The sequence below is a fragment of the Geotrypetes seraphini genome, chromosome 5 (assembly GCF_902459505.1).
Source record: "Geotrypetes seraphini chromosome 5, aGeoSer1.1, whole genome shotgun sequence".
Classification (NCBI taxonomy): domain Eukaryota; kingdom Metazoa; phylum Chordata; class Amphibia; order Gymnophiona; family Dermophiidae; genus Geotrypetes; species Geotrypetes seraphini.
In genome coordinates this window covers 149,627,775-149,645,815 of record NC_047088.1, presented here as the reverse complement: position 1 = coordinate 149,645,815, position 18,041 = coordinate 149,627,775, and the positions used below count along the sequence as shown (strand labels likewise).

Below are 18,041 nucleotides of genomic sequence, written 5' to 3'. Positions count from 1 at the left end.
ATGGACCTTAAGAGGGTGGGTAAATAGTGTGGGCAGACTTGATGGGCTATGGCCCTTATCTGCCGTCATCTTTCTATGTTTCTATGACCTTTGGTCTGTCCCAATATGGCAATTCTTATGTTCTTGGTAGTCTTTAAATATGCTGGATATAGGAGAGCAAACTAGACATGAAGTTGAGCCAAGGGAATGCACATAACATAACATTGTACTTATAAACCGCATAACCGTAAGTTCAATGCGGTGAACAAAAGATTAAAAATAACATAACCTAAGGATGATTTAAATTAGTTCACTAAATATTTTGAAAATAGATGAGTTTTCAATTGAGTTCTAAAGTGCTTGTAAGAGCAAGCACTACGCAACAGTGGCCTAAATTCCCTGTCATAGAAAGCAGCCTAAAATGCTAGTGTATATTCCAAGGATTTCTTACTCTTACAACCTTGAGCAGAGGGAAAATTAAACAATGCATGTGATTCTCTCCTATGTTTATGGAATGCTATGAGAAATCTATTGGTCATATAGTTTGGAGCAATACCATATGCAACTTTGTAACAAAGACAACCCAGCTTAAACAAAACACATGCCTCCACTGGAAGCAACTCACAGTAGAAAGGAGTCACATGATCATATTTCTTTAGACCATAAATTAATTTGACTACCGTATTTTGAATCTGTCTAAGCCTAGCCATCTCTTTCTCAAATAGACACTGTTACAATAGGCGAGAAGACTTAAAAGTAACAACTAAACTAAAAGAAACTCAAAATATGATTTTATGGTACGCAGCTTCCACAATGTGTAATAAGCCTTTTGCACCACAGCATCTACTTTCTTTTTCATGGTCAACTGTTGATCTATAACAACTCCCAAAATTTTAATCGTTGGATTGATCTTATAGAGTGTTGTGTCTATAGTAATTGATGGTTCATGTTGTGAATGTCCTACACATCTGAGAAACTTTCTGAGAGTAATCCTGGAAGCAAAGGGTCCATTGTATTCCAAAGGTCTTCTGCCGCAGTGGCTATAGTATCAGTTGTTTGTAGGCCTAATTTAAAAATATGAAAATAAGTCCTTTGAGCTACCTCTTGGTATCCCTCTGGGGACCCAGCCGATGCACTAGTTATAAATTTTACTGTGAAGCCTAGTGACTTAACTGTATAGCATTCCCAATGATTGCAATGTACGGTGACACCTAGTGTTCAATTATGTACTGGTACCATAGCAATACCTGTTGACATAGGACAGTGGTACCCTGTGGTTTTGTAAATAAACAAACAGCAAAGCAATCCTCCTTAGTCCATATGGTTTAGGCTAGAGAGGTCTTTGCAATGGTCTTCCGCCCAGCCACTCCAAGACCAGGAGCCCAAAGGTCCTTTTCAAATCTCAGTTTCTTGAAAGGACAAGAAAACATGAAGATCTGAATCATTAGGCTGGCACCAAATCATTTCATTAGTGGCATACATTGAATCTGTTATTTCAGACTTACCCCCATGTGCGTACTGTTAACGTCTGGATCCAAGTAGTGAGGATTAATATTAAAAGGGACAAGTCCAAGAGCCTTCAGAGATGGTGGACAAACGATTGGCATGTCATTGGTTGTGTTGATGCCAACTGTAGCCACATTGGTTCCAGCACTGGACCCCATGTAAGGAATTCCATCCTGATTTTAAAAAAGAAGATGCTACATTGTAATAGATATTAAATTAAAAAGTGTGCTATTAGCTGACAACATGATTAAATCTCAGCTTCAAATAGAACCCGGCATTCTTGTCAATTCAGAGATTTTGTAAGCCCATTTTACAGGATTATGTTAATCATTTGTTACAAAAATATTCTAATGTGAGAAAACTACAATAAATTTGTATGATCTTTAGTTAATATCAAAACAAAAAACATCAATATAAAAAACATCAATATAAAAAAAATGAAAAAAGTGAAAAATATAAAATATATTAAAAAAGTGAAAAATATCATTCAATACATATTAAATACTTAAATGGTCATTAGTATTAACCTCATTACCAAAAGTGCAGGTAATGAAAACAATCAGACATTTCATAGCACCTGCCCTGCCTCCTCCTTGTTGAATTTCATAAAATCTAAATAGAGCAAAAAATGTTACTTATCTTTTTTTTTTCAGTTCATGAAATTTTTATTGAGTTTTCAAAAACAAAATAAAAGGAGTATACACAAGAAGCAAAATAAGGATTATAACAGTGTCAACTGTTGAATAACAGCTAATAATACAGATCTAATGATGAGTGATAAAAAAAGCATCCAGTGATACATAAAATATTATAATAAATGGAAGAATATTGATAACATAAAGCAAAGGATGTACAGCAAAGGATATAATAACAACAACTGAGGAGGAAAACAAGTCAGCAAACATATATAAGTAAGTATACAAAAGAAAAATGAAAAACCTTGCTTAGGTAGTAACATGGTAATATGTAAGACATATTTGAAGCTGAACTTCATAAACATTAACTATGAGTAGAACATATAAATAAGTAGCCTAACCTGGATGTCCTTGAAGCCCATCTGAAGAGCTATGTAACAAAACAAGCAGTGCAATCAGATATGTTAAAGTGTCTAATAGAGAGATGCGATAATTCAGACGCAGAAATCAGCCAAATGAAGGATAAGGAGAGATAGAATATTCCAACAGTGGAGCCCAGAGTTGCTCAAATCTTCGTAACGTGTGGGATCTATCAGCAGCTATGCGTTAAATGTTACTTATCTTAAAGCTGTAGTCCAGTGATGTCAGAAGGATCCAGAAGAAAACCTTGAAAGTTCTTATGACAAATCCTTATAAATCCTACGTAAGTCCACATCAAAAGCAATATTTCCTCCATGTTCTTCCTCAACATAAGTTAGTGTTTCACTTTAGTGCTTCGTCAGGAGGAAGGACTTGATAAGGGAAAGTTCACAACTGATACTCTAAGCACTGTGATAACCTTTAGAATACAATGTGCATAAAATCCTCTGCTTCCAGGATTACTCTCAGAAAGTTTCTCAGATGTGCAAGACAATCACACCAGTGTGCGCTCCCTTGGTTCAATTTAATGTCTGGTTTCATCTCCTATATACACCATATTTAAAGATGACTACTACTATACTTTCCCTTACTGAGTCCTTCCTGCTGACAAAACACTAAAGTGAAACATGAACTCATTTTGAGGAAGAACAAGGAAGAAATATTACTTTTGACAGACTATGCAGATGATGTGGAGTTACAATAGGATTTATAAGGATTTGTCACAAGGATGTTCAATATTTTCATCTGGATCCTTCTTTTTTTATAACTTTTTGGATTTCTTGATTATTTTTTGTACACTTTGGATACTTTATAGTAGAGAAATATGATATATTTTTGGTAATGAAAACTGACATCAATACTGGATTACAGCTTTAAGATAAGTAACATTTTTTGCCCTATTTAGCTTGTATGAAATTTAGCAAGGAGGAGGCAGGGCCTGTGCTATGATGTCTGATTGTTTTCATTACCTGCACATTTGGTAATGAGGTTGATATTGAGCACTGTTTATTTAAGTATTTAATATGTATTGAATGATTTTTTTTTTTTACTTTAATATACAGTAGAACCTTGGTTTACGAGCATAATTCGTTCCAGAAGTATGCTCGTAAACCAAATTGCTCGTATATCAAAGCGAGTTTCCTCATAGGAAGTAAGGGAAACTTGCTTTGATTTGTTCCACCTCCTCCTCCCCCCCCCCCCACCCAGGGCTACCGGCGCTGCTCCATCCCCTCCTCCTTGAGGCCACCGATGCTGCTCCATTACCTCCCTTCCCCGTGATCCGGCATCCCCCCTGCGAACCGGCATCCTCCCCCCGCTCGCGTCGATCCCCCTCCCCCGCGATCCTACATCCCCCACCCAAGCACTACAACGACATCGCTTACCCCGATTGTGCACCGGCACCAGCACCAATGCACAGGAGGTGCCGGTGCCCGAAGATCCTCCCTCTTCTGGCTTGGGCTGGGCTGGGCGGTGCGACGGAGATCCTCCCTCTTCCCTGTGCTGGGCTGGACTGGGCTTTGAGCATTTGTGCATGCTCAAAGCCTTCTGGTCTCGCTCTCTCCGAGATTCTGAATCTGAGAATCTCGGAGAGAGCGAGACCAGAAGGCTTTGAGCATATGCAAATGCTCAAAGCCCAGTCCAGCCCAGCACAGGGAAGAGGGAGGATCTCCGTCGCACCGCCCAGCCCAGCCCAAGCCAGAAGAGGGAGGATCTTCGGGCACCGGCACCTCCTGTGCATTGGTGCTGGTGCCGGAGCCCAATCAGGGTAAGCGATGTCGTTGCGGTGCTTGGGGGGAGACAACACGAGTGGGGGGGATGCCAGATCGCAGGGGGGGCGCCGGATCGCAGGGGGGTGGCTCTCATAAACCGAGTCAAACTCGGTTTCCAAGGCGCCAATTTTGTGAATGTTTTGCTCGTCTTGTAAGTCTCTCATCTGTACCCGTCTCCTCTACTGCCAACTCCCAACTCCATCCCTTCTGCTTTGCTGTGCCGTATGCCTGAAGCAGTACACCAGGCTCCATCGCTTGCTATATTCAAATCCAGGGTCAAAGCCCACTTTTTCGAAGCTTCGTTTAGGTCGTAACTCTTGCAGCTTGTAATACACTATATCTGTTCTCATTTCCTCTGTAGCCCCTACTCTTACTACATCTTCTTCTCTTATTTGTCCCTTCATGAGCACCATATATTTATCCACCCTATGTCTTGTGTATCTGTTATAACTTAGATTGTAAGCTCTTTCGAGCAGGGACTGACTCTTGCATGTTTAATGTACAGCGCTGCATGCATCTGAAGTGCTATTGAAAAAAATAAATAGTAGTAGAAGAAGAAAGTATCAGGAGCAGCAGAATACCTTTCTGATTGCCCACAAGTTCTCTACTTGCTAATGCCATGTTGGACAAAATATGTGCTCCATCCTATTCCACTCCCTATAGCCATTACCATATGCAGACTGCAGAGTCATCCTTCACAGGGGATCCATAGTAGTCCCACCCCCACACAGCCTCATCCTGAAACTAGCTGCAGAGCCAATGAAAAATCAGTATTGTGCAGAGCCTTAGAACATCTGCATACCTTCTGCTGGGAAAACTGAAGAAGCAAGACTGGTATAGATCTCTACTCAGAAATATTTGTTTTGGGTTCGTTTGGGTTTTTTTTTACTTGTATACCACCTTTTTGTAGTTTTACAACCACATTCAAAACGGTTTACATATAGGTACTTCACGTATTTTTTTCCCTATCGATCTAATGTACCTGGGGCAGTGGAGGATTAAGTGAGTTGCACAGGATTTGAACCACTACACCACAATGCTATACTTGAATACCTCACAGTCACAAACAGACCCTGAACAGACTTTTATCAAATACAGAATAAGGGATCATAAATTATAAATAAAAATGTGTAGACAAAACCTGAACTGTAAACCTCAAAAAGCCAGATGCAGTAGAACTAGAGGTCATGAATTGAGATTGTAGGTTAGGAAACTTAGGAGCCATGACAGAAATACTTTTTCACAGAAAAGGCGGTGGATGCCTAGAATACCCTCCATGGGAGGTAGTGAAGACAATAAACACAGAGGAGCACTATATAGAAAAAAAGATGGCATCCAATTAAAACAAAATATAAAATGACCCCATAATTGGTGTGAGCCTTGCTGGCAGCTTCAGAGGTCAAGGCCAGACTTCTACAATTTGGGTCCCATAAATAGAAAAAAATGATAAGAATCAAGGCTAAAGCGGGCTTTGACAGCAGCTCCAGTACTTGGAAAGTAGGACCAGTGCCATCCAGACTTCTGTGCCCCAAAATTGGCAGGGAGAGACAGATTTAAGTATACCAGTGTTTAATTATGAAAAAGAGGAACCTGTGCAGAGTATCAGATGAAACTTTGGCCACCTTGTTGGACAGACTGCTAACATTTACTATGTTCTCAAATCTAACCTTCGTAACAGCTGAGTGTCATGTTTTCAGGATATCTACATTGTGAATATGCATGAGATGAATTTGCATGCTATGCACATCTTTTATATAATTCATTGTAGATATCCTGAAAATCTGACTGCCTGATGCTCTCTCACTACTATAGGGCATACAATACTATTAGGCTCATTGTAATACCTATGTCATTTATACTATGGGGCTCATTTTCAAAAGAGAAAGATATTTTAAAAAATGGCATTTGGATGTTTTTCTTGCTAAAATGTCCAAATCACTATTTTCAAAACCCATATTTTAGATGTCTTTCTAGGTGGCCTCCACCTATTCGTCTAAACACTAAGGGGGGGGGGGTGTTGAAGGTGTGTTTTGGGTGGGCTTTGGACTTGAATGTTTTGCAGTGATAATCAAACATTCAACAAAATGCCCAGGGCACCATGTTTTAGACCTGTTTTAAAAATGAGTAAGGGTCAAAAAGGTGTCCAAACTGAGCAGATGAACACTGTAGGGATTAAGGCATGAACCCCCTTACTCCCTTAGTGATCATCGACCCACTCCCACAACCCAACGATGTGAAAGAAACAGTACATACCAGCCTATATTACAGCGTCAATAGAAACAGAGACATTTCAGCAGAGCAGAGGGGTACGCTAGAGGGTACTACAGTGAACATCACATTAAAAAGTCCCAGGTGCACGTCACTATAACTTGCTTATGTTGCATGGTGAGTCCCCCAAAGCCTACTCAAAACCTACTGTACCTACATAAAGATGATACCTGCAGCCATAAGGGCTATTGTTGTGCAGTAGAGGAGGGGTACAGTAAGTTCTGGGTGGGTTTTGGAGAGCTTACCATCCAATATCAGCAGGTTATGGCAAGATGTGTACCTAGGACTTTTTAATGTGATGTTCACTGCAGTACACCTTAGATTGCCCCTCTGCTCCACTGAAATGTTTCTGTTTCTATATGAAGCTATAATATAGGCTGGAATGTACTGTTTCTTTCACATTGTTGGGCAGTGGGAGTGGGTCGATCATCAACAGTAGCAAGAGCCTGCTGTAGGTCCCATGATGACATTTTAGGGTTTGGGGAGACTTCTTTTAGCATTTTGCTGTCTGCTCTGGGGGTCAACTTGCTTGGACGGCCAGTTGGTATGTTGGCAGTTGTTTGGAAAGTCCTCCACTTGTACACTATTTTCCGGACCATGGAAAAGCTAATGTCAAATTATTTCGAGATCTTTTAAAATCCCTTACCAGACTTATAAGCTGCTACAATTTTCTTTCTGAAGGCCTCAGACAGCTCTTTTGATCTCATCATGGTGTTCACTCTCACTGCAGCAGTCATGAGCACACCAAATTAAATGTCTGAGGTTTAAGTAGGGCAAACCTCCTTCAAAATGCTGAGTAACCATGTTCTAATCATGCACCTGATGTGATACACCTGTGTATGATTTGAGCCACTTTAAGTGGGAGGATATGTGGGGGTGTCCTAATTTATTCCTCAATTAGAATACACATTTTTGTGGATATCTTTTGTTTCATGAGTAAATCAAGGAAAATTTTTGTGGTTTACCAGCACTTTCTTTTCCAGAGATAAATAAAAAAAATTTAAAAAGATTTGACATCGATACATGAACATTTCTTAAAAAGAACTGAATATTTCATGGGGTATCCTAATTTTTTCACATGACTGTACATCCCATAGTTTGTTTGTGTACATTTTTCTTTTGGATGTTTTGTTTTCAAAAATGTTCCTAAAAGATAAACGCACTAAGCTCAAAAAGTCAAGGAAAAAGTCATTTTTAGAACAAAAAGATGTTTTTCTGATTTGAACATGGTCATTTTCTCTACTGGATTTTTGGATGTTTTTCCCAAAACTTCCAAAATCGGATTTAGACACTCTATCGAAAATGCCCTTCCCCATGTGACAATGCCCCTGGAATTTTATCCAATCAGACTTAAAGGCATGCAGCACCGTTTGAACTTGGATACCTGAGACCAGGGGAATAAGGTTTTAGCTCTTTCCTGTCCTATCATATTTATGGCATTCTTTTCCTGATTATGTGACAGTATTTTAGTATGATTATAAACTGCACAGATGGCTTTAATAAACTTGGAAACTTAGATCTCTGACCCAGAAATTAATGCCCTATTCCCCAAAACACAATCTAAGCTCTACCCAGAGGGGCTTATTTGAAGTCCCATCATTGCAAATCTTGTGCTCAACTAGATGGAGGTCTAAAGCATTCTCAACAGAGGTACCCCTGATGTGAAACAAAATGCCTCCTGCATTATGCCCGATGGACCATTAAAGATCTTTTCGTAAAGTACCAAAAACGAATTTACTCATAATGTCTGAATACACTAGGTGTAGGTGCATGGGTTTTCATTTAGTTTTTATTTCATAATAAGGGATTAGGTCAAGAATTAGCAAACATGTTTGTAACCAGGAAATGTTAAAGGTTTATTAAGGAAGGTGAAAAGGGGGAGGTTTTGCGTGGCAATTTCATTTGTGAACCACTTCAATTAGGGTTTCATTATCATGTAGGCATTATATAAAAATTAGAATAAATGAGCTTTATTATATCGTTCCTTCTCTACATACTGTCCCTTCCAGTGAATTTGATTTATCTCTGCTTTCTTGCCTTGGGTGAGGAAGTAGCCATCCATAGATGAAAGAGGAATTACTAAATCAATCAACTGCTTAATCCTTTATTGTTTTAGAAGGCTGGCAGGTACTGACTGTAAGGCTCCATATAGTTTCCCTAGAGCATATGCTTCTGAGCAGACACACAGGCCTAATATATTAAAGGACATTTAAATGCCAACATTCTCCCAACATATGGGGCTATTTAAAATATAAACTATAAAATTCACAATCTAAAGATTTCAATATTAAAAGAATTATATGCTTAAGAAAAGGTTTTGTAGTCACTCAAGTATGAGATTTCAAATCTCATGAACTATGCATCAGTTTTACATCACTTTTATTCAGACATGTACAGAATTTGTAGTTTACAGTGATGTGAAAAAGTATTTACCCCCTCCTGGTTTTATTTATTATTGTTTATGTGCCATTCTGAACGGTTTTTTATCTTCAAACAAAATGTAATATTAGACAAAGGGGCAGTCTACATATTATATACAAGTATTTATTTTGTACCTGGGGAGCTGCAGTGGGAAATGAACCTGGCTCTCAGGCCACTTCACTAAGCATTAGGCTATTCCTCCATTCCAAAGGGAACCTGAGTAAATATGTAGCACAGTTTTTAAATTATTATGCCATTTAATTAATGAACAAAGTTGTCCAACACCCGCATCACCCATGTGATAAAATAACTGCCAAAGCAGTTGTGCATTATGCTGGACTAACAGCAGAGAAGCCCGATAACTTGGGTTGGAAGTTTTCTTTAAACTTATCACTGTTCTATAACCTGGGAAGCAGCAGGTTCAGGCTTTCTAGACTTATCTGGATGTCATCAGTAACGTGGCAGAGTGAATTCACAGGCGGACAACGCCGAAGCAGCCTGTTTAGAGTGCTGCCGGCACGACGCTGCGAGGTGCTATATGTAGGGCTCGCTCGCGGTCGGCGGGTTTCAGATGGGAGAGAGGGAAGGATGGAGGTTCGTTCAGCTGCGCGGCAGGGGCAGGTGCTCGCACAAGGATTCTGCTGCACAAGGGATGGGAGGGAGGAAAGGGAAACTGCCAGCGAATCCCGGGACTAGGGCTTATTTTTGGGGTAGGGCTTATATTAAGACCTACCCTGAAAATCCTGCTAGGGCTTATTTTCGGGGTAGGTCTTATTTTCAGGGAAACACGGTACCTCCTTTTTCCTACTGGCCATACCTCTCCCTATGCACCCTAGCATTCTTCTAGCTTTTGCCATCACCTTTTCAACCTGTTTGGCCACCTTAAGATTATCACATACAGTGTTCTCCCTTTTAGCCGGGCGGTCCGCCCGGGTAATTTAGATGACCGCCCGGCTATCATCCGCTGTGAATTCTGCTCCTGCCGCCAGTGCTGCTCAACACCAAAAATAAAAAATAAAAAAACGGCTTGGAGATTTCACGCCTTAGCCCATAGCGAACTTATGCTCTGGGGCTCTAACGTGTGCATGCCGGCTTCCCTTCTCTTCCCTCCGAAACCGGAAGTTATGTCCGGGGGGTGCACGGGGGGGAAGAAAAGAGAAGGGAAGCCGGCACGCACCTGTTAGAGCCCCGAAGCATGCGTTCGCTACGAGCTAAGACGGGAGAAAGGTCAATGAAGCTTACAATTTGCTCTTCTTGCTGCCGGGTCCTGCCTACTTTCTGTTTCCACGAAGGCAGGACCCAGCAGTATTTCCCCAATAGGTCGATCGCGATCTTCGGCCAATCAGCCTTCCTCTCCCCGACGGCAGAATTGACGTCGGAAGAGGAATGCTGGTCGGCCCGAAGCATGGAGAGCTTGGGACGGCAGCAGCGGCGGCTTTGGGGCCTTTTATCCGATGGCGGCGGCCTGGGGGCCTGTTCCCCGATGGCAGTGGCTTGGGGGAGGGCAGGGAGAAAGAAAAAAAGAGGGCAGGCAGGGAGACAGAAGGAAAGAAGAGAAACAGAAAAAAGAAAGGGGGCATGAAGAGAGAAAGAAAGGGTAGGAAGAGAGGAAGAAAAACTTGGGGGAGGGAATGAGGTCTGGAGGAGAGGAAGCATACAGGCTGAAAGAAGGGAAGAAAGATTGGATGCACAGTCAGAAGAAGAAAGTGCAACCAGAGACTCATGAAATCACCAGACAACAAGGTAGGAAAAATGATTTTATTTTAAATTTAGTGATCAAAATGTGTCTGAATTTATATCTGCAGTCTATATTTTACACTTTTACCTTTTACTAAACCGCAATAGAGGTTTTTAGTGCAGGGAGCCTATAAGCGTCGAGAGCAGCACTGGGCATTCAGCGCAGCTCCCTGCGCTAAAAACTGCTATCATGGTTTAGTAAAAAGGAAGGGGATATATTTGTCTATTTTTGTATGGCTGTTACTGAGGTGACAGTACATAGAGTCATCTGCTTTGACCTCTTTGAAAAAACCCCGGAATACGAATGATAATTAACATTTTCTATGTGTACAGTGTTGCTTTGTGTTTTTTTTTAAATTTTATGGTTGGTAGATCATTTTGACTTGGTCATTTTTAAAGTAGCTCGCAAGCCCAAAAAGAGTGGGGACCCCTGCTCTAGAACATCGCTCCTTAGTTTTATCAAGTGGTGCAGTGAGGGGCCAGCACTTTACATCTTATCTCCTCATGTACAGCACGGTTCTTTATTCTAAGCAGCTCTGGCACTAACAGTACTACGGGTGCCTTATGCTACTTTCACTACCACTTGCAGTCAGGTTCGGCATTTTATCGGTCCAAGCTTCCTCAGCGTGTAACAATCAAAACACTGAGTATTTTTCACCCTTTCTCCCTCGGTGTGTAGATCTAACAAGGATTTAAAATTGGGAGTGTGATCGGACTTACCATTTTGATAGCATTGAAAAGGACCAAATGATGTATGGGGCAGTTCTCATTTAGACTTTGGTCTGGTGCTGGTCACCTATGAGGTACTGCCTGAGCCACAATTTCCCGTTTGTACACTAAGGGCTAATACTGATGTCCACTATTTAAAGAATTTTTTGTAATGATCTTGTATTCTCCCTAGTTCACACATTCTTCCCAAGGGATTAAGTATGTTAGCCAATTATAGATTGGATTTCATTTTGGACTTTATTGGCTACAACATTGTCCAAAGGGTTACAATTTTTTGTGATGTTTTTATGTGTGCATTACTCATGTCTGGAGGGTTTTTTTGTAATATAGTTCAGTCTAAGTATACTATAAATGGAAATAAATAAAATTAACTAAATAGAAATAGAAATCATTTCTTTCCCATGACACTGATGGCCACAAATGTTTTAACACAGTCAGTCATTTGGGGAGAAATTCTATAAATAGTGCATGGAACTTAATTGGTTTAATTGGTGTGGTAATTGACTGCACCATTAAAAACCAATTTAAAAATATTTTTAAAATAATTTAAACTGTTTGTGGAATACCATGAGGCGCCTAGCAATGCCTAACAACGTGTAGTAGAAAATTAGGTGTGGTTAAGGGTGGATAATAGATATGATTGACTTAGATGTCGCTAGGTGTCTGTGCTAACCACTAGTATATTAGGCTAGGAAAATCCTGGCCTAGTGTATCAGCCCTACCACTTGCTTAGGCACCGGTAGACATGAATCTATAAATGTGCCACATAGTTGACTAACAGCTGCGCTGACCGGCACTTACAAGATAGGTGCTGTTTATAGAATCAGGCCCTTTCAGCATAACAAGTAGATTATGGAATATCTTCAAATACATAGACAATTACTAATATTTAAGTCTCTTATAAAATACAAGTGTCCAAAATGATGCTTCAGCATGGAACAGTGGAAGAAAGACAGTTGTGAGGCCACAAACCTCATCTAAATAGAACATTTCATGCAGATTACCTGCAAGATTCTTTTCCTGATCTCAGAAATCAAACCATTATCATACAGAGTTTTCAGCAGTCGAAAAGTGTTGCCACCACCTGCAAGAATTAAAACAGAAAAACCCTTTATCATATACAGTACGGCTGGTGGAATCTTTTAGAATCCTTAAGGTAGGGATTTTTGTTTTTTTTTTTTACTATGCACAATAATAACTAAAATTATATTTTTGGAGTAATTTTTATAAAAGATTTTTTGCATATAAAAACTGTCTTATAAAATTACCTCATGGATTATACGTTTCAAAGTACACATGTAACATGAAGGTATGTACTTTTACATGATCCATGGTGAAGGCATGCTTGGGGGTGGATTTTGTGAAAAACATGGGTAAAATTCTCTACATATATAACCACATATTTTATAAAATATGTGCATACATTGCAACTCTCCCTCTGTTCTGCCCAAACTATGCCCCCACGAACACCTATGCACTTAGGTGGAAATTCTATCAACGGTGCTCAAAAATGGGTGGCAAAAAATATAGGCCTTATTCTACAAAATCCACCTAAAGTTAGGCACCAGTATTGGCACAGATTCTATAAAATTTAGGCACCCATTATAGAATCATGCTTAGCATTGCCTAAGCATCCTAACATTTAGGCATACCATATTTGTACCAGGTTTTTCTTTACCCAGTTAGGCACTGAATTTGGAACCTGTTAGGAGCCAGACTCGTGTTCAGGTCCTAGTAACTTGATAAACATCAAGTTCTCATGGCAGAATACAAAAGTAGATTGCTGGGCCTTTCTTCTGCAAAATATAAATTCGATTTCCCTGTTGTCGCATCGAACGTGATCCTCCGCCTCCAACACTGCTCATTGCTGCTGCCCAGATAGGTGATACATCGTTAGTCTGACATCTCTGCTAAAACCTTTCTGCCTTGGAAGGCCCTGCTGGTAGTGAAACTATAGACGACATAGCTTCCAGCTTCACAGATGCGCGCAAGCCCCAGTGGCATAACAAGCCCATATACCATGACTGGAGATTAGAGCCTGAGTGAGCTGCTGCCTCTGCGCTCAGAGGTTGTGAGATCAAATCCCGATGCTGCTCCTTGTGACCCTGGGTGAGTCACTTAATCCTCCAGTGCCCACCGCTTTGAATATCAGCTTTGAAATGCCAATGCGACAAAAAGGCAGTATACAAGTCCCCATTCCCTTTCCCTAATTCACAAAGATGTGCCTAACCCGAAAACATGCCGATGACCAGCCCCCTAACCACACCCACTTTTAGTGTAGGCACTTTGGGATAGGTGTCTACTTTTTATAAAATCAAGTTTTTTGAGTTAGGCACCTTTCAATTAACTCCAATTAAAGCCAATTGTGAGGTGTCAAGTGCCAATATTGGTACCAATTAAGCCTATTGATCAATTAACTTTAGGTGGACTTTATAGAATCAGGGCCTAAGTGCTATTCTATAAAGGGTGCATGTTCTATAAAGGGCGCCAATTCCTGCGCCTAACTTTAGATGCCAGACTTATACCTGCTGAAATCTGGTGTAAATGCCGGAATCCAAATTAGACACACTGAGGCAGTATTCTATAACCACATGTGTAACTTTTCGTAGCACCTTTGGCACACCTATGGCTATGCCCCCTTTTGAGTAATGTGCTAATATAGTAAGGTGCCATGCCTTATAGAATAACATGCAGCCAGATGCATGTACGCAAATTCAATGAGTGCTAATCAGCATCAATAATTGGTTTTTGACACCCAATTTATTGATGGTTAAGGGCAATGGCGTAGTAAGGGGGTGGGGGCAGACCACACCAGGCGCCATCTTGATGGGGTGCCGGCACCTCTCTGCCCCCATGCCACGTTGAGCCTTCCCTTCCCCACGTCCCCCACCTGTACCTCTTTAAATATTCGCCAGCACAAGCAACTTCTCTGGCCTGCTGCTCGCATCGGCCTGGCTCCTCTCTGAAATTACTTCCTGGTCGCATAGCCAGGAAGTGATGTCAGAGGGAAAGGCAACCCCAGAACAGCCAGCAGGCTGGAGAAGCTGCTCAGGCTGGTGAAGATTTAAAGAGGTATGGGGGAAGAGAGAACACGAGTGTGGTGTGGGGGTGGGGAAAGAGCGGGGGGGTGGGCAGAGAGGAGGGCGTGGGTGCCTCCCACCTCACTAAGGCACTTGTTAAGGGCTCATTGACCAATTAATTTGCATGTACATCTCAGCAGCATGCCTTATGTATAATCTGGGGAATATCGAAACGAAGAACACAAAGCAAAAACTGCAGGACGCCGAGACTTATTGAACAATCAAAAACACATAAGACAGTTTGTTTCCAAAAGGACTGATAAGATCGGACCTGACACGGTCTGTGTTTCGAAGAAACACTCCTTCCTCAGCGGTTCTAACATGTATCAGAACAAAATAACCTGATGGATAACAACTGAATAAAAAACAGGAAGCAGTGGTGAATGCATTGCAAAGGGGGATCAACGGCCATTCACCGCTGTTTCCAGTTTTGTATTCAGTTGATATCGAAACACAGACCGTGTCGGGTACGATCTTATCAGTCCTTTTGGAAACAAACTGTCTTATGTGTTTCTGATTGTTCAATAAAGTCTCGGCGTCCTGTACATCATCACTGCAGTTTTTGCTTTTTGTTTTTCGTTACAATATTTCACTGCAGTCGAGTTGGATCTTTTGTTTGTTGTAATCTGGGGAGTATAACATACAATTGTGCACACTCTTTCTATGTATCTACTTTTCTTGACATATTTTGTGTGTCACCCTAACCATTATTCCCTCCCAGTCTGGAAGATGTGAACATTTACTCCTCGTCATCTTCATCAGATGTATGTGTGGAATTTATACAACAACAAAAAACAGGGAGGATGGAGGGAAATGTAATCCAAAAATATCACTCCAAGACAAAAGCACCTCACAAGCCAAGAAAGCTAGCTTATTACTTAAGCAAAAGAAAAGCCTCAGACAAACGGAGAGGTGTGCCCACACTCTTCCTCCCCAAGCATCATAGGCAAAAAACTTTCGCACAAGTTTAAAGTTAGCAGGTGGGAGCAAAAAAAAAAAAAGCTGAGAATGATTAATGGTAAAAACCACTGAACACAAACAGGCCAGGCCGACGATCGTTTCTTGGCCGGTAACCACTGCTTCAGGGTCTTAGTTTCAAATCCAGGCTATTCAATAACACAAAACACAAACCCAAAAGGGAAATGAAAGTGCTCACCTGCAGAAAGTTGAAAAAGCTCATTCAACTACTTACAGTACGCAGATCCTAACTGCTGTTTTCAACCACAACTTTCAAAGCACTATTGTGGGGCTTATAACCACGTCTAGCCCTGTAAGGAGAAAAATCACGTGACGAGTCAGCTGAACGCGAACCAGCCAATCCGGGCAGACCATGTCAGCTCATTCACAAAACAGAATGATTTAAATCACATGGGCTAGAAACAGCTGATACACAAAAGAGAGCATACTAGAGAAATGCTGCAGACAAGATAACACTAAAATGATGACCTGATTAACTGTAGAAATGCTGATGGGATTCAATAAAAGTAGAACCAATCGATGCTTGCATTTAATCCACGGGGTTGCACAGCCTAGAGCTGAAAAATCCAAAATTGCTCCCTGCGCTGGAGTTGAAGTCTTCTATTGCGGCCCCTAGGATGAAAGGGAATCTGATAAAGTACCAGACAGTGTAGTTGGAAAAAAAATCATGCTTATCAGTATCACAATGTTGAACCATAGGAGCTGAAGCTAATTCTGTCTTTAAAGCACTTCTATGTTCATTTAAGCGTAGTCTCAGAGGATGTGAAGTTTGTCCTACATAAATGAGTCTGCAGGGGCAAACAATACAGTAGATCACATAAGAACATAAGAAGTTGCCTCCGCTGGGTCAGACCAGAGGTCCATCGCGCCCAGCAGTCCTGTAAGGTGATCCTTGTCTAAAACCCTTTATTCCCCTTTTATGCTTCTATCTATACCCTTTCATAATCCTATCTCTACCTCTATCTGTATCCCTCAATCCCCGCATCCTTCAGGAATTTATCCAATCCTTCTTTAAAACCCCGTAGTGTACTCTGTCCTATCACAACCTCCGGAAGCGCATTCCAGACACCCACCACCCTCTGAGTGAAAAAGAACTTCCTAGCATTAGTTCTAAACCTGTCCCCTTTCAATTTTTCCGAGTGCCCCCTTGTTCTTGTGGTTCCCAATAGGCTGAAGAATCTGTCCCTCTCTACCTTCTCTTTGCCTTTCAGGATCTTGAAAGTCTCTATCATGTCTCCTCCGAGTCTTCGCTTTTCCAGGGAGAAAAGCCCCAGCCTTTCTAACCTATCTGCGTATGGAAGGCTTTCCATACCTTTTATCATTTTCGTCGCTCTTCTCTGAACCCTCTCCAGTATTGCCATGTCCTTCTTAAGGTACGGTTGACCAATATTGGACACAGTACTCCAGATGGGGGCGCACCATCGCACGATACAGTGGCATGATGACTTCCTTCGTTCTGGTTGTAATGCCCTTCTTAATAATACCCAACATTCTGTTTGCTTTCTTTGAGGCTGCTGCGCATTGTGCCGTTGATTTCATTGTTGTATCCACCAGCACACCCAAGTCTTTTTCAAGATTACTTTCTCCTAGTACTAATCCCCCCATTTTATAGCTGAACATCGGGTTCCTTTTTCCTATATGCATGACCTTGCATTTCTCTACATTGAAGTTCATCTGCCATTTATTAGCCCACAGTTCTTCAACTGCCAGTCCGCGGACCGGTGACGGTCCGCAGGAAATTTTTGCCGATCTGCGCAGGGCCGGCAAGATTGACTCATTTCAACTTCCTGCCGGTCCGCGCAGGGCCGGCAAGATCAGCATCGGAAGCGTGCGCTGGGCCGGAGAGATCTTGGGGAGCCTCCGACAGTGCCTTTCTCCCCTCTCTGCAGCTCTCCTTCACTTCCCAGCGCAGCGATTCACCAAGGCAGCCTCGGGCTTTTGCTGAGTCGCGGCTGCCTCTGATGATGCAACTTCCTCTTTCCTCAGAGGCGGCGCGACCCAACAAAGGACCCAAGGCTGCCTTCGTGAATCGCTGCGCTGGGAAGTAAGAAGAGCTGCTGGGAGGGGAGAAAACCATTATCAGAGTCTGGGAAGCTGCTGGGCAGGGGAAAAAAGGGACAGCTGCTACTGGAAAGGGAGGAGAGATGCTTCTGGGAGGGGAGGAGGGAAAGGAATCTGGGAAGCTGCTGGGCCAGGAAAAAAAAGGGACAACTGCTACTGGAGAGGGAGAAGGAGAAGGAGAGATGCTTCTGGGAGGGGAGGAGGGAAAGGAATCTGGAAAGCTGCTGGGCAAGGAAAAAAAAGGGACAGCTGCTACTGGAGAGGGAGAAGAAGAAGGAGAGATGCTTCTGGGAGGGGAGGAGGGAAAGGAATCTGGGAAGCTGCTGGGCAAGGAAAAAAAGGGACAGCTGCTACTGGAGAGGGAGAAGGAGAGATGCTTCTGGGAGGGGAGGAGGGAAAGGAATCTGGGAAGCTGCTGGGCAAGGGAAAAAAAGGGACAGCTGCTACTGGAGAGGGAG

The 18,041-nt window shown here is 41.9% G+C and overlaps 1 protein-coding gene across 2 annotated transcripts in view; it reads right to left on the bottom strand.

Annotated features, from left to right (window-relative positions):
* The window catches only part of LOC117360703 (alpha-aspartyl dipeptidase-like), a 71,744-nt gene that overhangs the window by 12,456 nt on the left and 41,247 nt on the right, over positions 1–18,041 (bottom strand). For both annotated transcript variants that reach the window (XM_033944937.1, XM_033944935.1), the window contains 2 exons: positions 12,469–12,548; positions 1,485–1,658 (listed from right to left, as the gene is read on the bottom strand). In XM_033944937.1, coding sequence (XP_033800828.1) covers positions 1,485–1,658; positions 12,469–12,548 — 254 coding nt within the window. The remainder of the gene's footprint in view (positions 1–1,484; positions 1,659–12,468; positions 12,549–18,041) is intronic.